General features: G+C 36.4%; 1 protein-coding gene across 3 annotated transcripts in view; it reads left to right on the top strand.

The window, feature by feature from the left end:
• The window catches only part of pard3ba (par-3 family cell polarity regulator beta a), a 166,906-nt gene that overhangs the window by 63,424 nt on the left and 81,717 nt on the right, over nucleotides 1-21,765 (top strand). For 2 of the 3 annotated variants that reach the window (XM_079856494.1, XM_079856496.1), the window contains exons 6-11: nucleotides 5,390-5,476; nucleotides 7,120-7,245; nucleotides 8,311-8,747; nucleotides 13,043-13,182; nucleotides 13,510-13,635; nucleotides 21,072-21,257. In XM_079856494.1, coding sequence (XP_079712620.1) covers nucleotides 5,390-5,476; nucleotides 7,120-7,245; nucleotides 8,311-8,747; nucleotides 13,043-13,182; nucleotides 13,510-13,635; nucleotides 21,072-21,257 — 1,102 coding nt within the window. The remainder of the gene's footprint in view (nucleotides 1-5,389; nucleotides 5,477-7,119; nucleotides 7,246-8,310; nucleotides 8,748-13,042; nucleotides 13,183-13,509; nucleotides 13,636-21,071; nucleotides 21,258-21,765) is intronic. The other variant, XM_079856495.1, reaches the window with a different exon arrangement.

Here is a 21,765-nt window from a genome sequence, read left to right on the forward strand (position 1 = left end):
TAGTGTATGATTGTGTTTCTACATTCATAATTGAGGGTTGAAATCATATTAATTCAGTGATTAGTACGAGCTCTCTGACCGGAGATTAATTTGGGTCTTTGTTTTGTGAAAGTTCTTTGTTATCAGATTAAGGTTGTTTCAGTGTGTGGTTTTGTGGCCCTAATGTGTTTTAGACATCATGTCTTTGCTTACGGTTGCCACATTATTATATATATTTAATTATTTTATTCATTTAAAAAAAAAAAAAAAAAAAAATATATATATATATATATATATATATATATATATATATATATATATATATATAAATTTGGATCTATTTATTTAAATACATTTTATTGATATACATTTATTTCTAAATATTTATATTTATTTAAATATTTAAACAGTCACATATTTTTAAAATAAAATGATTTACATTTCATTTATGCATTTTTTTAAAATACATATTTATATCTATTTAAACAAATAGGTACATACCGTTTAATTTGATTTATTTTTTTAATATAATTACTAGGGCTGGGAAAAAGTTAACCGCGATTAATCGCATCCAAAATAAAAGTTTGTGTTTGCATAATATATGTGTGTGTACCGTGTATAATTATTTTGTATAATATAAATACACACATATGCATGTATATATTTAAGATTTCTATTTATTTATATATAAATTATTTATATTTATATATAATATAAATTATGTATAAATGTATATACAGTATATACATGCACATATTTCTAAAATAAATACATGCATATGTGTGTATTTATATATACAAAATAATTATACACAGTACACACACATATATATTATGCAAACACAAACTTTTATTTTGGATGCGATTAATCGCGATTAACTTTTTCCCAGCCCTAATAATTACTTTATACATTTTATGTATTTAAATAAATATAAATATGCGTAAATACAAAGTAGTTACTTTTATTTTGGACACATTTATTTAAATATATTTATTTATAAATATTTATATTTATCTGAATGCATAAATATATGCTTATTATATATACAGTATTAATAATCAACTTTAACACTGTGATCGACCAATACGATAACCAATATTTTATTTCTAAATGCACACAATATTATTGTTTATATTTATTTTAAAAGAGTCTTGTTTTTTAAAATCACACGTTTAAGCCTAGTAAAGCACCTATACAAGCATTGAGCCGTATACTGTAATATGTCAGACAAATTCTGTTTAAAGTCAGAATACATGTCATGCGCTTATTCTTTTTTTAAACAACCTTTTTAATGCTTATCTAGAAGTAGCTTTTCTTATTGAAATCCTTTTCAAGCGAAAATAATGAAAACACAGGACACAGATTCAGTATTTCATAGTAGCACTAGAGCTTATGTGTGTATATCGTCATTAATATGTACACTTGTTGCCATAGTCACAGAATAGGAGACTTGCATCACCAGTGCCTCTTATCACAGGTCATGTGACCTCATCTCTTCTCCCTGAGAGAGGGATGAAGTTTATCTCTCGCCTCTCTTCAGTGCCTCTGTCAATCAGCATTACTGATACACACACACACACACACTTTTACAGCTCATTAAACATTGAAGCGGTTTACAGTACCACATCACCTCAGCTGAAGCCCCTGAGGTCCATCTGGGATTCAATCAAGTTTTAATAAGATAGCTTATTTAAGTTCTCTGTGTATTCTGTGAGATAAAAGCATTTCCCCTTCCTGCCTAATAGTTAATATTAAACTTTGAGGTTTTAGTCTTCATATTAATGTCATTATTATTTTCGGCTGGACATGAACAGTTGCCGACCACTGGGTGAAAGCACTGGGTAAAGTTGCATAAGATGACATTTAATTTGACGCAAATTAAAGGATTGGTCTTTCAGCCAACATATTTGGAAATGTGTCTTTCCACATTTCTAATGGACAGAAACTGTGGAAAATATAATGGAATAGTCTGTACTTAACAGCCGCTTTTGTTTTTTTGTTTGTTTTTTTTTTGCATCAAATTAGGTAATTTATTAAGTTTTATTGTGTTTTACACATGGTTTGGCCAAAGCAACCACATAAATAACAGTGACAGAAAGTTCTAGTTTCTTTCTAGACATACTTTGAAACCCATCACTCAATGTAAGTTTATGGGATATTTTGTAAGTTTGTAATATAATTTAAGAGTTTATTCAAATTTAAGAAAAAAAAAAAAATATAAACTATAAACATTCAGCTAGACAGTGACAAAGACAAGTAGTGTGGCATGAGTTTCTGAGGCTGTGTGATTCAAATGTGAAATTGTTCTCATATTTCTTTTTCAGATAATTTATGGAATTGTGGAATGGAAGTATTTCATAAAGTATTTTTCTCTTTTATCTTGAAACACAGGAATAGAGAAAATGATTTCCCCTCTCTGACACTTTCTCTGCGCACTCTGTGTGTTTGGCTGTTGTGGTGTGTGAGCAGTAATAAGCTCTGTATCTGTTTGATGAGCTGCTGCCAGTCTCAGTTTTTATTCATGTAAATTCATGGATGCTCTGCGCCACACTGGGCACATGCAAATTGGCAGAGGGGTTTTTTATTTTGGGAATAATGCAAATGAATGGAGAGGAGGTTTTATTTCTGTGGTAATGGACTGTGTTGAAGAATGTTTCCTAATCTCAGTTGTTGGTTGAGTTTGTATCATCATTTAGCAGATGTGTCTGTAACTACATTATCAGTCACATGATCACATGGTATAAGTCACATGGTAGTTTATTCTGGTGCCCACTTAGACAAGAATGTTCCATTTGACCAGTTTTTCACATGACTTTAGGGGCCAGTAGATCTAAAATTTAGATATAACAGCAAAATGTTTATGTTTAAGGATATGTGCTTCTGTGCAGAATTAATGTAATTATTTATTAGTTATATACAGAAAATTGGCATTAAATTAATCAAAAGTGACATTTAAAATGTTGCAAAAGATTTCTTTTTCATATAAATGTTGTTCCTTTTAACATTCTATTCATTTGAGAATCTTGAATTAACAATGCATCATGATTTTTACAAATATTTTAACTGGTTTCAACATTGATAATAATAAGAAATGTTTCTTGAGCACGAAATAATAGCATATTAGCCTGATTTCTGAAGGATCATGTGAGACTAACGTTTGCTGAAAAATCTGCATTGCCATCATAGGAATAAATTACATTTTAAAATATATTACAATAGAAACCAGTTGTTTTAAATTGTAATAATATTTCACAATATTAGTTTTTTTTGTATTTTTGATCAAATAAATGCAGCTTTGTTAAATATAAAATTCAAAATCATTAAAAAACTCTTATTGACCCCAAACATTTGAACTGTAGTGCATATATATATATAAAAAATGATAAAACATTTCAGTTAGTGAATAACTGTGATCGTCTTGCTTGCCTGAATCTTCCAGAAAAGCCTTTTTTTGACAAAGATGGAAGAGTTGACATCCTCCTCTCTCTTCCTCTCCTCTCTCTTCCTCTCCTTTCCTCTGTTCTGTCTTTATTGTGATGAGAGATGCAGGTAGACACCTTTGCCTCCAGCTCTCATCTCAGACACACTGAATGGCAGTGACTCCGCTGGCTTTCGGCTCATTTGTTTGGTCATTAATGTCGTCCCGCAGGACATAAACAGCAAATGGATTTGCTGCGTGCGTGTGTCGACAAGAGTACAAAGTAGATGGTGAATACTTTTGCTTTTTTGTTTGTGTGTCTTAAATGCTCTGGCTGCTGTAGGCCAGAAACGTTCTCTACTGCAAGTACATAGATGCTGGTCCAATGCATCGCAAATGTCCCTTTCATATAATTTTTGTGTGTCCACCAAAGCATTTTTCAGGTGGCTGGCGTATTTTTTCAATTGTTTTCAATGGGAGCACCGCATTTTTAAAACACTATGAGCGTAACGAGGCGCTGAGCGTTTTTTTTTTTTTACACTGAAGCGCTGAGCGCTCTGCGTTTTTAATAGGTCGCCAAGAGTTGAAGAATGTTCAACTTTGGGTAAAACGCTGCGCTCATCACTGTCACTTTTTACCCAACCGTCCAATCACAGTGGAGGAGGGGCGGGACTAATACCACACTGACCAACCGCCACATTCTGCTTCTACAACGTCAACAGATGACGACAACAAGCATAATAACGGAACAAAATCATTTAAAACAAGAACCAGAGAAAATACGTTATATTGTATCGAGATTTTAATATAGAATCAACACAGAAACAAAATCTGTGTGAAATGAGATACTAGTAACACTTTCGCGGATATTCCGTATCATAACAAGCAAAGTGTCTCAACTGGAAAAAATGCTGCGCTGCCAAAACGCTCTCAAGCGCCCAAAGCTAGGCATTTTCAGCAGAGCGCTTAGCGTTTTTAGCCAGAAAAAATGCTTTGGTGGACACACGGCCTTAGTGTGCTTTATTGCAATACAGTGACAGTACCAAACTTCAAGTAGAGGGGGTATAAGCTACCTTCAAATGCCTGTGCCATTAAAACTGTTTTGTTTTGTTTAGAGGTTAAATGTGTGTTTCCGTATGGTCACATTTTTGCACCGGAGGAACGTTTTTATAGTTCCTATAACTATTAGCGGAAGGTGTCTGCTTTTTGCTGTATTCACACCTCAGGAACTGGGGATAAATGAACTCCTACTTCAGAGTAGGGTCTAACCCAGCACAATAGCAACTACCAGTGATGTAAATGTACGTGTTGATTGGCCGAACGCATGCCATACGAAACACCAGCACCCTCTTTTTTTTAAAATCTGTTTAAACTTATTTACATACTTACTCCACGAACATGGAAAACAGCAATAGATGGACTGACGCCACATCCATCCATCCATCCATCCATCCATCCATCCATCCATCCATCCATCCATCCATCCATCCATCCATCCATCCATCCATCCATCCATCCATCCATCCATCCATCCATCCATCCATCCATCCATCCATCCATCCATCCATCCATCCATCCATCCATCCATCCATCCATCCATCCATCCATCCATCCATCCATCCATCCATCCATCCATCCATCCATCCTAGTATATGTGAAAATCTAGTGTATTCTATTTGTACAATGTAAGTGCACAATCAGAGGAGTGTGATTGAATGCTACATTGCAACACACTTTTCAAGAGCTCTCGACCTGAGGAAATGATGCAGGTGACAGGGGGAGCACTCCATTGATATCCAAGACAGTTCCTACCGTAATGGTTTTTGGGCTTGTCATTTTGACATGTGACTGTTGTTCTGCTAATGTAATTGCGTTCCACTGAGAGTTTCCACTTCCAAAATGTATTTTTCAGTTTGTTGAAGTTGGTTTCTTTTTTCTGGCAAGAAACATTTAACAACTAACCTCTGGCACCACTGTGTTTCCCAACTGTAGCAGTCTCACACGGAAGGTGAAGATTTCTGGAGACCTCGGGCCTCTGGGAATCAAAGTCATATCATACTGTTCCTCACTGAGTGGAAGGTAAAACACACACACACACACACACACACACACACACACACACACACACACACACACACACACACACACACACACACACACACACACACACACACACACACACACACACACACACACACACACACACACAGGTTCACTATCTTTGTGGGGACTCTGCATAGACATAATGGTTTTTATACTGTACAATCTGTAAATTCTATCCCCTTACACTAACCCTACCCATCACAGAAAACTTTCTGCATTTTTACATTTTCAAAACACTTCATTAGTATGATTTTTAAGCTGTTTTCCTCATGGGGACAGAAAATTATTCCCACAAGGACAAGGATTTCGGATGTTGCCATCTTTGTGGGGACATTTTGTAGGGTTATAATGTAGGGTTTACCAGGGTTTACCAGGACCAAACACCCACACAAACATACACACACACTCATGGTGTTTTACACATTCTCATGATAATGGACCGCTATGAGCTGCACGGTTGTAGAAATTCTGCTCTTCGATCCTCATGCTTTGACTCTTAATCGACTATAGACTAGAAGTAGTAGTTTAGAGAAAAACTTTTATAGTTGACAATCTAGCAACATGAGATTTAAAGGATTGACAACATGTAACGCATACAAAATAAAAAAAAAATTCATGTAAAATTCAGATAATATTACATAAATATTGTGTATTGTATAATAAATAGTATTAAATACTATCTAGGACATGCGTGCATTACTTAATTTCAGTATTGTTAATCAGCAGATTCCCATTCATATTCACCCATAATCACACACTCACACACTTTCAGGAAGTAGCTAGGTGAATGGCTCTTTCAGACTGCATGAACAGGTCAAAAGTTAAGTGCTCAGGACAAGGACACACACGTGCTGCATTACAGGAAGTCCTCCCGGGGTGGACGGTGACATGTTTCCTGTTGTTGGGGCCTGTGCGCCCTGTTGAGCTCCGGATGGAAATAGACCCTCTCTCTGTAGGTGGTCAAACCTGTCCGATGACCTGGTGAACTACTCTTTGGGTAGTGTGAGTCTCAAAGGAAACCGTAAAGGAAGTAACAGCAAATTAAATCCTGTATTTACTTAATTTTCCCAGTAGTAATGGAATGGTTGACTAGAGAAGTCTGTTCTTGTAATATTGAGAGACAATTCAGAGAAAGTTCCTGGAATGTGATTGATATTTTTCATTAAAATCATTAAAAAAACAAACAGTAAAAATAATTAAATCCCTGTTCCTCGTGTGTCACTCCATATTTTACCAGATGAGATTATCCTACACTTTCCCTGGTAAATACCGTGTTTTTAATCATTTCATTCCATTTCATTTTCATATTCATTCATTCATTCATTCATTCATTCATTCATTCATTCATTCATTGTATTTTTTGTGTGTTTTATAAGCGGGTGAAACACCTTGCTTAATAAATGTCTCCAGTTTTGAATATTTCTGTTGTATTTTTATTTAATAAAAAAAATTGTTTTGTTTTGTTTTGTATGTAATGGAATAACTCATTTGGGTAACTCAGGAAAGTACAGAGGTTCCATACGAGTCATTTTCAGTTGGAATTCGGATACTTAAATACAACTAATATCTTCTCAAATGATGCCCTTCTGTCTTACATCTGTTTGTGCATGTGTCTTCAGGACTCTGGGTCTGCATATCCGATCCATCGAGGAGAACAGCCGCTCTGAACGAGAGAGGATCTTTCAAGAGGATGAGTGCATTGTGCAGATCAATGACATCGAGTTAATAGACAAGTCCTTCGCTCAGTGAGTGTCTGACTCTTTCATCTGTCACACTTTCATTGTTGTCAGGTGGATTCCTAATCATCCACCCGCTCTCTCTCTCCCTACTTCATTCCCTTCTTCATTATCCATCTTTTGTGTTATTTTCACTTTCATGCAATTGTTGTCTATCCTTCTCGCTCATAGCATGCAAACCTTTTATCTATCTATCTATCTATCTATCTATCTATCTATCTATCTATCTCATCCATCCATCCATCCATCCATCCATCCATCCATCCATCCATCCATCCATCCATCCATCCATCCATCCATCCATCCATCCATCCATCCATCCATCCATCCATCCATCCATCCATCCATCCATCCATCCATCCATCCATCCATCCATCCATCCATCCATCCATCCATCCATCCATCCATCCATCCATCCATCCATCCATCCATCCATCCATCCATCCATCCATCCATCCATCCATCCATCCATCCATCCATCCATCCATCTTTTCCTCTCTTGCAGAGTTTCAGTGCTATAACTTTAACACAACAAAAGAAAATTATCTTTTCTTGCCACGAGTGTGGAATTGCCCTATTAAGTGGCACTAACGGTATTGGACAGTCATCAAAAGGGTGACAGATTAAACGAAGTGGCACTATTAGAGGAAGAGTTAGAGTAATGGGCATGAGAGTTAAAGGTTTTGAAGTAGAAAAGTAGAAAGACTGCAGTCAATTTTTCTTCTCCTTTACATTGTCCTTAACTGAACTCCGAAAAGTTTCCTCAAAACATTTAATGCAACATGAATTGTGTAATGCACCACCTTGCTAATCTTATTATTTTAACATAATCACACCAGTCTATAATGACAGGGTCAATTCCAGGGAGTCATGTAAAACGATGGAAATGTTGAGAAGTGATTCCCACTGGAAGTTCTTGAGCGAAAAAGCTCTTGAATGGTGCTAATTAAGGAGGCTGTTAAGTCTAGAGCTCTTCTGAATCTTTGAAGGACCGAAGGGATGTCTTTATATTCATGTGATCTACAAATGTGCATTACAGAACAATAAGACAAGGTGTCGCTCTTGATGTTTCAGGTCCCAGGAGGTGTTTCGCCAAGCCATGTCGTCTTCGGCCGTACGCTTGGAGGTACTTCCTGTTGCCAACAAGCTCCGTTACGAAAAGAGCCTCATCGGTCAGCTTTTCAACAGCGCTGAACCAACCGCTGTGGTCCCTAAAGTCAAGAGTCCTTTCTTGGTCCATAAACTCATCCCGAGTAAAGCGGCGACTCCGTCCCCAGAGCCCCCTGTCTCACAGACCCCGCCCCTAAAGGAGGAGGAGCTTCGCCCTGCAAGACACTCCCCTGTTGAATCAAATCATCACAGAGATACGCCTTCTCCTCCCGTCAGCGCATCACCCATCCTCAAAGATCGTAGCGAGAGCCCCGCCCCAAAAACGACCCCAGCCCTCGCTGCGCTGGTTAACACGATCGGCAAAAAGCCTGGGAAGAAAATGAAGATCGATTTGAAGAAAGGTAAGCTGGAAGTGAAATGAATTTCCAGGTCATTTTAAAAAAATGTTTCAATTTAGTCTTTCTTTCTATATCATTTTTTTTCTCTCAAAAATATGCTACACTGGCTACGTTTACATGCAACCAAATAATTCATTAGTAATCGGATTGACGGCTCAATCGGACTGAAAAGCCCACCTTAATCGATCCGATTGAGCTCGATCTGAATGAAAGGGGTGGTTTATTCCTTTTCTAATCCGATCGAGAGAACATGTAAACGCTTGATCGGATTGAAAAACGAGACCGAAAGGACTGCGCATGTGCAATGACGTTGAAATAGCGTTATGATGTGATGAACGAGCTGTTCTTCCTGTTGAATAAAGTGTTGAATAAATGAGTGTCCCGTCATTCTAAAATTCTCCTTTCACTCGGCGTCTGTGAAGTGGAGCTGGACAACCTTCCAACAGTCTTTGTTGTTTCGGATTCTCATCCACAGATGACTGGTTTTGGGCATTTTTACTGTGTGATAAATATAAGCAGCACGGCACAACGGTTCATATGCTCATTGTCTCCAAATTATGAACAGAAGTGGATAACTATTAAGTCAAATAAAGAATGTTGGAGAATGGTTATTATGCGCAAACAGCGGGAAACTGTATATTCGTGCAGTGTGCGCATGTCAGAAAATACATTCCGATTTGAAGCTTGTGACATATAAACGCGCACATCAACCCCCATCACATGGTAAGCGCTCATGTAAACACTGCATTCAGATTCATCAATCGGAATGAATTCAGTCCGACTGAAACAAATGTTGTGCATGTAAACGTAGCCACTGTAGAAGTAAAATGGCTTGTGAATGTCAAAGCTCACCTCTCACCTTTCCTCACCTTCTTTATCACTCCTCTCAGCTGATTGACAGCTGCTATTGTTTAAAACTTTAATGTCAGGTGCTCTTCTGGGACTTGAGATTTCATCATTTGCCATCTTTAGTATGCTGGATTGGCCGCTATCCTCTATGACATCTCTCCCTCAAGTGTGTTTGAGAAAGAGAGAGAGAGAGACAGAGCAATTCTCAGCTTCAGTAATCTCACGTGTCCCTTCAGACGAGAGACTCCAGGGAATCGCTATCTTAGCATGATTCTTTAAGCCTCATTTTTCTCTCTCATCTCTTATTGCGTTTCTATGTGAATCTCATAAAACCTGTCAGTAACATGTCCAGGTCATATTTCACCCCAAAATCAATGGAAAGAAAAATATAAATTATTTTTATTCATTACATAATTGTATTTTATTCATACAAATGTAAGCCTTGTATTGTAACATTTAATGACAAATAAGCTCATTTGCAAATAAATATCATTCTCATTACCAATACAATATCAGTACCAGTACAATAAAATGAGAATGTAAAAAATTGTTAAAGATAAAGTGTATTTATGTATCATGATACTATTTGGTAATGTAATGCCTTTAATTTATGCTGATTTTACAAAAAAATAATTAAAAAAATAAAAATTAATCATTGTATTGCCATTTTTATACTAGTATTTTGTAGTATTTTTAAATGGTAAAATTATGTTATGAATATAAAATAATTAAATATACATTTAAATGCAATAAATACATAAAAATTAATATAATATATTAAAATATACATGCATTAGGTATAAATTGACTTAATGAGCTATGTGATGAACATTAATATATATATATGTATCTAGTAAATATAAAAATAACTAAAAATTAATACTTACGCAATAAAGATAAAAAATAGATATGGGCAATAAATATAAAAAACAACCTAATAGTAATATGTATGCATGAAATAAAAAAATATATTTTTTCGCCTGCTCTTGTGATTGATTTTGAAATGTGACCCTGCATGTTTTAGTGAGACTCACTCTTCAATCTTCTTTTTTCCGCTTCCCCTCTTCCAGTGCTTCCACTTCCTCTAATCATTTTTTTTCAGGCCACACCCTTTGTCATTGTTTCTATCGTTCTTCTTTCACACCATTTCTTTCTCTCTCCTCATCCTGTATCCTGCTCTCTGCATCTCCCGTCTCCTGTAGATGTGTTCACGTGTGAAATTAAAGTGCAGAGCTGTCTAATCCCCGTAAGGAAACATTTATCAACGAGCAGGGGTGGAGACGGAGAGAAACCGACAGCTTAAACACAGGTTATCAATCCAGAGTGCTTGAAAGCCTTCATCAGCGTACCATTGACCTTTTGACCTGATCTTGGATCGGATGAGCTTGATACAGTTTTTGCCATTATCCACCATCTTGCTCTCTAGAACCCATATCAGCAGTCAATCATTTCTAAACCAGACTTCAGTGATAATAGTGACACTCTGATGATGTTGGCTTTTATTAGTTTATTATTTATAGAAACTGAAAGTTAATGCTATATAACATTAGACTAAATACACTGGGGTTTCTTTCATGTCAGTTGCAGTTTGAAGGTCTTTTAAACAAGTCTTTAATTCAAGAATTCTGTTGCAATTAAACCTTCGCTGTTGGGTGGAAACCTTCCCAGCGGGCACCTTGATATCAATTTGACGTCAAAAGTTAGTCAAGACTTGATCAAGATACTGCATATCATTTTAAGTTCAGATTGAAAGGCAGTGTCTTCCAGTGGTAATTTGGTGAAAAGAGAAAGTTAATACCCACACTGAAATTGGTTTATCGACATGCAGGTCAATATGTTTGACATTCAGTTTACATCAAATCAATGTCATGGATTGGTTTTGACGTCAGTTTGATTTGCATATTTGACCATTTTTGTGACGTTGATTTTGACATCAATTTGATGTCTTTTCAACATCAATTGCCCACTGTAGATCCAAAACACTACTTTTCAGGAAATGAAAAGAAAAAAAAGAGAAAACAAATGTCACAGTTGATATTGTGGCTTTATATGCATGTGTCATTATATTATTAACATTTTACCAAAATCAAGATCAAATGGAGTTTTTGACCAGAGAATTTCAGAGAATCTTGGGCATACGTGTTTTATCTGAGGCAGTAACAGCATCACATTACATTTTCATTAACTTACAGGTTATAAAGTTTATTTTAGCTATGTGGGCTCTCAGTTTATTCAGTCATTTGGCCAGAATCTCATGTTATTAAAGATGAAGTGCTATTTAAGACAATATTGGCTATGACTCAATGACAAATACCAGACTAAGACACTCTTCTCCGCTCCTCAAGTACATAAAACATTAGCCTTTACATACATAGATTTTTTTTAGTAAAGAAAATACTGTACTTATTCAAGCAACAGTTCTTTATTTAGCCTTGCATTGCAGACAAGCAGAGATGGTGCAAACTGTGTGCGACACTTCATTCATGATAGAGGCGGGTGGAGTTATGAGGTTTGACTGACAGTTTGAGGATCCAGTGGAGATACGAGATTTAGTCACAAGCTCTTTTTAATACTTTTCATTGGTTAAATATTTGCAAAACCCACTGACAGATGTGGAGTGACCAATAGTAATGATTTATGAAAAAAAGACGAGATAAGGAGATACGAGATTTCCGCCCAACAGAAATGAAATCGAACTTTCATTGGCAGTTTTGTTCGATGAGCCTTTAAATTGAAATTTTTTATTTGAAAATTCTATGTTTCATTCTGACAGGCCTTTTCAATAGAATTTTCATTGGAAGTCTTTTTCAAAAAGCCTTTCAATTGAAAAAACTTAAAAATTACTAACCTTTTATTAAAAATGTGGAATATTCATTGCAATAAACAGTTCAAGTTTTAATCTGTAAGGTAAAAGTTTGCAAGGGTATACATTTTTTTTTTCTAGTCGAAAAACATTAAAAACAACCAATAAGATATAAGAGCTTTTGAATTATGTACTTCCTACTGGCATTCCAGATTCTCCTTCATATCTGTCAACATCCTTAGACTTTCACGCTAAAACTAGTCATTCTCTTTGTCTTTTTCCAGTTTTGTGTCTTTTGAAGTTTGTGTTGTACATCAAAGTGTGTACAGTAAATGACCAGAACATCACATCTTTCATTTAAGTTTAAGTTAAGCAAAATGTTCTCAGTGATCTTCCCTGCGGTGAATAGAGCCTTAGGATGTTAGCAAGTCTTTTTAGAGCCTTGTGGAAGGGATATAAGTGGAACAATTATGTACTTTTTCGATTGTTGGCACCTTATTTTATATCATACAGCAGTGTAAAATATGTTCAGAAGTTAGTGTAGCTTTTGTTTTCCACACTGTTGAAAACGGTAAGAAGCCCATTTGTCTGGTTCACTGGGTCATTAAATAAATGCTTAATGTTTCTGGCCTTCTTCTCTCTCCAGGCACGGAAGGCCTCGGTTTTACCGTGGTAACCAGAGACTCGTCTCTTCATGGTCCAGGACCCATTATGGTCAAGAGCATTCTGCCTCGCGGAGCTGCCGTTAAAGACGGGCGGCTCAAGTCTGGAGACCGTATCCTGGAGGTATTACATGCTTTCTGCGTCAATGCAATCATGAGAGCACAACCTGGCAAATGCAAAATCAGAGCTTATTTATAGAACATTAAATTATGCTGTTCCTTCCCCGCCAGTTATGCATTTAAAAGGTATTGTTTTAAATGCAATCTAAATGTATTGTTTCAGAATGCATAATGCATTTTGGACGTAATTAGGCCAATTGTCTGTCTTGTATTGCACCTGGCCAAGAGACACAATTAATACTGACATGTTTTCCATCTCGTCAAAGTGTAAATGGACATTTTTGCTCTCAGTTTTGATGGTTACTGGAAATTGCTTTCTCTCTTTCTCTAGGTAAATGGAGTGGACATTACAGGACGCACACAAGAGGAACTGGTGGCTATGCTGCGGAGCACCAAACTGGGAGAGACCGTATCAATGAACGTTGGAAGACAAGAAGAGTTTTTGCCCAGAGAACTGGTAAGACTGTAGTGCAACAGTCGAGTAGTAAAAACTCTTTTTTTCCACATGGAAATTGATTTTTACCAATGATTTATAAACTTTTAGACAGACCTACTGTGAGTTCCAAGGTTGTTAATCGATGGTATATGCTTTTATTGAAGCCATCCGTAAAATAATTTGTTTAAATAGTGTTTAATAGCTGCATTTGTGGTGGAAAAACTACAGTACTGGCTAATGAACTTGCTGGGAAAGCTCACTAATGACGTAATCGAGCTGGTCTCGCTATGCTGTCAAAATACTAAATATTTGTATAATTATTTGCATGCATATTTTGCAATAAACTTTTGCAAAATATGCATGCAAATAATATAACCAACAACGTGCTTAATACATTTTTGCTAACCCCATCAGTCCCCTCCTTTATTTTGAATGTGTCGAATCAGCTTGTGACGGGAAGTTGTACACACGACACAGCAGTTTAACAGGAAGCCTTGGGCTGATGCTGGCCCATCCCTTCTCCCAGATGTTACATGCGGGGCGTGTTGATCGCTGACCCCTTTCAAAGCATCTTTATTTTTCTTCTAAACATCAGACCCCCGTTAGAATCCAAACAACGAGTAAAAAGCACTTGTGGCGCCACTAGATCCATCATCGCAGGAAGAAAGACCACATCCCTTCATTGTGTCTCTGTCTATCCTCAGTTCATTTACACTCTAGTGTCTGCTTATCAAAGGCTTCTGGTTTGGACGGGTCATCTGTGATATATGTGGGCTGCCAAACAATTCATAATCGTTTTGACTGTAAAAAATGTCTTTCATGCATTACTTCCTCAATTAGATGTCTGAGATTATTATTATTGTTTTTTTTTTTAGTTCAGAATTTGTATTATTTTTTTATTGCGAAAATTTAAAACTAATGCCCGGTTAAATGTGGGGTTTATTTATGGATTTAGCTTTGTACTTTGTTAAATGTTTGCTGTCCCAGATCTGTTCAAGAAGAGCAGCTGTATGTCATTGACAATGACTATTATTGGACCATTAATTCTTGTTAGGCACAAAAAAACGTCATAAAGCGCTGCTCTGCAGTATCTATTCACAGAGAAAAACCTTCTCCATCTTTCCACCCTATTCAAATTCAAAGTGGGTTAGCTGTGCCACTGCTTAGCCTGGGTAAATTATGGCAGAAATGCGACGGCAGGCAAAAGGAAAAATGACACACTCGGGAGAAATATTTTTTTCAGAGAATGGAAGAGTATGAAAAGATATAATGACAGTGTTGAGTAGATTTCACCATCTGCCTTTTTAGAGGATATATGTGTGTGTGTGTGTGTGTGTGTGTGTGTGTGTATTTATATTTCACTCCAACCAATGAATGCATCCAAACCTGAAATACCCTCCATAAACACCCACCGTCATACAGTATTTGTCGGTTTCTTTAACCACCCACTGCAGGCACAAAATATACCATCTTAATTCAAAAAGGCAGATTTGGCTGATGGTCAGCCATTAGCAAAAATAAAGCATATTTTATAACAGTCTGCTTGAATCCAGCAGGTCTTTTAGACAGGAAATGGGCGACACCATAAATGTCCATCCTGTTAGCAGCTAGATGTGTCTGTTTAGAGATGGAGCAGTCGGCGTGACCCGTATTTAGAGACCGTTGACAGAGTTAAAGCCTTGTTTTTCTGAATCAACCTTTTGGGATCTAGTCACGGTGCTGATGTGTTGGTGACTGGATATCCCGGATGCAGGAGTGTGTCGCCGAAACGTCCGGCCCTGCTGGAAAATCCAACTATAATCATCTAATGGTGCCGAGCTTACCTGATTTATAACTCTCACAAGATGGTTTTTAGCTAGTCCAAGCTGGCATATAATCTAGATTGTTGATCGCCCAAGGTACTTGAAAGAATACCATGGTACATGACCAAAAATATGGTAACTTTTAGTAATGTTTTGTTGGTATATGCATATAAAGGATGTTCCTGAAGCCTAAATTCGGAAAATGAGTAATGCATGGAGCCCCTAAAGGGACAAGGTTAGGCTTGCTGTGGTAGTCGGTTACATTACAGCACATCCGATTTCATTTATCACATCAAGATAGTAAGGAGAGATGACTGACAGGATGATGCCATAGGATTTGATGCGCAAACAAATTAACAAATATCTTGTAAAATTCAAGGCCAGTTACATGGATTACGTGCGAGCGTGCATTCAAAAGGCATTTCGATACCGCACATATTGATAGCGGCTCCTTGATACCCATAAATAATACACAATATAATTACCCAACTATATAATTGCGAGAGAATGCAAAATCATTCAAATATATTTTTTCCCATCACCATGTCCCTTTAGGGGCTCCGTAGAATGTGTCATTTCCTTTCTAAACAGTATTCCGCTTCGGGCACATCTCTAATATGTATATGTGTATTTGCATTGTTGTGTAGAACTTAATCAGACATGCATTAGATTCTGTGGCCTTAAGTAAATGTACATTTAATGAGCATGACGAACTATAAATGTCTAAGGCCACGTTCACACAGCAACAGAATATGGTTGTCAGTTCTGTATTTGAGTCTTTAATACGGTTATGTTCACACACAGTTCTCATACACATACTCACGGCGTAAATTTTCAGGACTCACAAAAACTGCACTGTGTGAATTGAACCGGGCTGGACAACTAGTTGTCTGTCACGTCATATAGTGCGAGAGAGCTGTTCTGTGATGCACAAACACCGTGTCTACCGTCTGCTCCTTCAGTAACTTACAGTGACAGAGAAATGAGCTGAAGGTTTTAGATTTAGTACACCGTTCTCCACCAGAGCTGCTCTACGCAGGACTCAAATGATCCGCTCTCCACTCAGATAGAAAAGCTGCTGTTGTTAATGATGGTTTGACGGGTGAACTCGTGGCTTGATTGGACTCTTGTCGTGTCAAAAGTGACTTTTCAGTTTTATGGATGTTAGCATTTTTTATATTATTTTGGTCACTGACGCTATGGTTCCTGGTTAGAGAATACAGGCTTCACTCCCATTCTACGTTCCTTCAGACTGTGTTCGATTGCCGTGTGAACGGGACATTTCGAGACTCACACCTGTAAGTAAATGCGATCGTCAATCCCAAAAACTGACAGTGTGAACGAACGTGGCCTAAATTTGAGCATTGCATTAAAGTTAAGCTGACTGATATTGCCATCGGTTTGTCACGTGCTGTGAGATTAAATGAATGCAGTGGGTGGAATTAATGTCTTCAGCGGCATATTAATTTTACCTGATAGCCAGTAGCAATACATCAGCCAAACATTAAATTAAAATGTAATGTAAAAATGTTTTGTGCCCACAAGACATGGGCATGCACTGCAAAAATTAATTTAAAAGAATGATAAAATGACTATATTTAGTGATGTTTGTGGTATTCCACTAGACAAATTATACGTGTATTCTAGATAAATGATCTAAAATCAAGTCTTGATAGAAGTTGTGTTATTTGAACCATGGTGTGTTGCATCTAAAGTCAAGTCAAGTCAAGTCAAGTCAAGTCAAGTCAAGTCAACCACTATTCCATGTTTTTCCGACAAGATATTTGTTGTAAAAGCTGAATATTTGATTTTTGTAACCAATTTACAATCGCAATGTAATCTGTATAGTTTGTTGTTTGAAGGGTCTGTGGAGTTTGAGCTGTGGGTGTTGCTGTAGACCCTTTGATTCAGGTTTTCTGTGAGGATGGAGGGGTCAGAAAGCACATTGCACACAGTTGCACTCAGAGGAAGAGAGGTCGGGCACAGGGCTGGTGGAGCATGTAGAAGTCCTTGAGATGGTCTTTGTAATAATTCCTCTTCCTACACAGGATGTGTTCTGCTTTGGCATGGCCTGTTTAATTATATTTGTTATTTGGGTCACGGCCACTTCTTTCCAAAAGCCAATGGACGCTTTTTAAAGCTGCGAGTAATATAAAAAGTGTAGATGCTTTCATGTAATAGCAGATGGCGTTCTGACATCAATTCTAATTTGGTTCAATATCTGGGTTAAGGTGCATTGACTTCTAGCCAGGGGCATCAAAACACATTTCCCGTGGATTATTTTTGTGTAAATGACACAAAGACTTCCTCTTAAAATGCGTTGTGAATCAAATCAATTATGGAAAATGTTGTAGCTCAGGATATCTTGGTTTATGTTTTACCGTTAAGGATACATTTTTGTCTCTGATGTTTCTCCTTAAATAATATTAATATTAAGCTCTTGAAGCGCACTGACCAGACTTTTTTATTAATTACTATATCAGTATACATGTATTAATATGAATGATTTGTTAAAATTAACGACTATTAATACTAATATCAAGTCCTATTAAAATAATATATATATTAATAATATATGTTGACATTAATAATGTTTGTTGTGTAAATGTATTATTATTATATCAGTTACTATTAATATTAAATCAATTGTTAATACTTATTAAATAGTATTGATATTAATAACATTTATTAATGTTGCCAATTAATATTAATATCATTTTTTATACTAAAATGAATTCCTACTAGTATCATATGTAATATCCTGTTAATATGAATCGTTAGTGTTGATATTAATAATACATATTAATATTATCAGTTAATATTAATTGTGTTAATACTTATTGATAAGTATTAATACTAATAAAATGTATTCATATTAATATCAGTTATTATTGATATTATATATTAAAACTAATGACTAATAGAACAAATATTAGTCATTAGTGTTAATATTACTTATATTTATCATACTTACAATGTCAGTTCATATGAATTACTTTAATACTAATGTTATTTTTTTTAAATTAAAATACAGTTTTCCTAATATGTTTGCTGCAATGTTGTGATTACACGTCGCTCCACTTATTCCCAACGTGAATCCGCCTTTTAAGTGTCACTGTCCTTTTTTCCCAGCTTTTACTCAAGTACTTTCAGTTAAAATAATCACATGGTGTGTATGAGAGCATATGAGTGTGTATTTGCCCTCAGGAGGACTTCATGTGAAGTCTGGGCCTCGAGTGTTGATAGGACCACCGAAGCGGCATCTCCCTCGTTCCTCGTGTGAGGAGACATCAGACAATCTGATATTCTCGCTGGGACCAAAGTTTGACCTCACTTACAAACAGGCCTTTTATTGTGTGCTAAAACTCAGATTTGTCGTCCGCCTCAGGCCATGTACGACACATTATCATCAGTAAGAGGACACACTAAAAGGACTACTTGAAGCTTTGCCCCATTGGCCCTCCTATATTTCATCATTAGCTCTTAGTTAATGCTTTTTGCCCAACTTCGTACTCTTACAAAGTCATTTTTGTTGCTTTTTTCCCCTGGCCCATTTCCACAGTAGCTTAGCAACAGGCTAATGTTTAATGTGGTTTCCAGGAGGATGTCAGTCGCGTTTAGCCGATGCACTTCATTCCAGGCCTTTTTGCTAGGTTTTATTGATACGATTGTGGAGAGGAGGAGGAAACGATGTGGAGAAAGGGTCAAAGGCCATGGCACTGACACCCCTGATCTCTTTGATAATGATGTTTTGCAGCAAAAGAAAGCAAAAAGAGAAGTGAAATGTGTGGGTAGTTGTGAGTGTGTGTGTGTAAGTGTGTTCAATAATGAGTTATTAGTCTTAAATGGTGTCGTTCTCCAACCCCCGCCCTCCTGAATGAATCACTGACAAAAGCTTGTTATGCTTTCTTTTGATCTGGCACGTTCTTATGCTCGAACCATTTCACGTTCAAATGACTCCCGATGTGTTTTCCTGCCTCACCATTAGACATTCATTCATTCTATCCAAACCCTACTTTATATATTTATCCATTATTATTCCATCCATTTGGTCATGTGTACAATCTGCCTTTATTTTAATTGAGATCCATCACTAAAATATACAATACCTTTCAAAAGTTTAGGGTCAATAAGATTTTTTTTTTAAATAAATGGATTTCATTTAATGGATTAAATTGATCAAAAGTGACAGTAAAGGCATTTATAATGTTACAAAATATTTCTATGTCAAATAAATGATGTTCTTTAGACCTTTCTATTCATCAAATAAATGTATATTTTAGGGGTGTCCCCGACTATGGATTTTCATAGTCGAATCAGAACACTTGTACCCTACCTGATCGAGAGTCTTTCACTCTGTCTGTGTCCGTTGAAGTCTTTTGTGCGCGCGGATAAAATACATTCTAAAACACTTAACGTGAAAAACGTTTAACAACTTAATCTCCTAAAATAGTTAAATTAAAATATCAAATTATGTAAAGAAAACGCTTTACTATAGGAGGAACGCATTGCGTTCATATTCTGGGTTCATCTGCTTATCTGCACATATGGTTTCTTAATAAAGTGTGTACTGTGTACATGCATTAAGCCACGTTAAAGTGCTTTTTAAGTGTTTTAAAAGCTTTTTTCACATTAAGCATTTTAGAATGTCCCGTGGAAAACCAACTTGTTAACGTTGGCCGGCAGAAGTGCGATCATGGTTTTCCTGATGCTAAATCCAGCCTTGGAGAATATCCTTTCTGATGGTGTACATCCACACTTTAGATTTTCTTATCCCAGACATTGTTAAAGATTTAAATCCTTGCCGCCAAGACGCTCCTCTGTCGGTCACGGATTGAAAGTGAAACTTAAATCTGTCACAAGGTTTTTGGATTCATTCACGCACGTTAACAAATATTTATTAAAAGCTTCTTTCTTTGCACATTTTTATATACAGCATTATCATAATAGGCTGAATATTAACGTATTGACAGAAAACCGGTAGTTCTATGTGAAATCAGACATTGAGCGCCCTCATATAGCCAAAGTGGCATGATCCTCGTTTCATAACACCTCTGCGAAGATTCGACCATGAGATCGGTAGTCGAATCAGGCTCCTCCAATCGAAGCATCGAATCTTCGACTATTCGAGGTCACCCGTAGTATATTTTAAAATATGAGGCAACCGTACTCAAAAATATATATTTTTTTCATGATCAGCTAATCAGCATATTAGATTATTTTCTGAAGGATCATGTGACACTGAAAACTGCATCACAGGCATAAATTACTTTTTAAAATATCTTTAAATAGAAAAGTTACTTTCAATTGTAATGATATTATCTTGGTTGGCATACAAGATTTCTATTAAAAAACAAACAAAAAAAACAACAATGTAAACACTCGTGTGCTCATCTCACTACATCCATTATCTTATTGGAGTGTTCCAGGTTCAATACGAGTTCAACTCTATCGACAGCATCTGTGACATGTCGATTACCACTGACAATCATTTTGACTCGGCGTGTAGTTTGTAAACGCAAGCAAAAAATTGCATGTCCAGTAATCCACTTACAGTTGTAGTCAATGCGGCAGGATGTTGCACTGGGGTAAATGCTCACATTTATACAGTTTTAAAAGTCAACTGAGATGCTGACCGAAGTGTGTTATTTGCAGAAAGGAGAGCCGTCAGGTCCACTGCTGGTTGAGGACGGGCGAGAACAGCTGATGTTTGAAGTTCCTTTGAAGGACTCCGGCTCAGCTGGTCTGGGGGTCAGTCTGAAGGGTAACAAGTCCCGAGAGACCGGAGAAGACCTGGGCATCTTCATCAAGTCCATCATCCACGGTGGCGCCGCAAACAAGGTAAAAGCGGCCAGCGTCAACGATAACGTCCGTTCATTTCAGAGCTTCAGTGATGAAAGTCACTCAAAACCTGTGCATATCGCACAGTTCTAATAAAAATCATTTAAAATGAAAAAAGTGATTAAATACATACATACTTTAAGAAATATATAAATTAGGGCTGTCAAACGATTAATCGCGATTAATCGCATCCAAAATAAAAGTTGTTTTTACATAATATATGTGTGTGTATGGAGTATAATTATTTTCTCTATATAAATACACACACATGCATATATATTTAAGAAAAATGTGTTATTTATATATAAAATATTTATATATAATATAAATTATATATAATATAAATATATATACACAGTATATACATGCAAATATTTCTTAAATATATACATGCATGTGTGTGTATTTATATATAGAAAATAATTATACACCATACACACACATATATTATGTAAAAACAAACTTTTATTTTGGATGCGATTAATCGCGATTAATCGTTTGACAGCCC

Source organism: Squalius cephalus (assembly GCF_949319135.1).
Source record: "Squalius cephalus genome assembly, chromosome: 2".
Lineage (NCBI taxonomy): Eukaryota > Metazoa > Chordata > Actinopteri > Cypriniformes > Leuciscidae > Squalius > Squalius cephalus.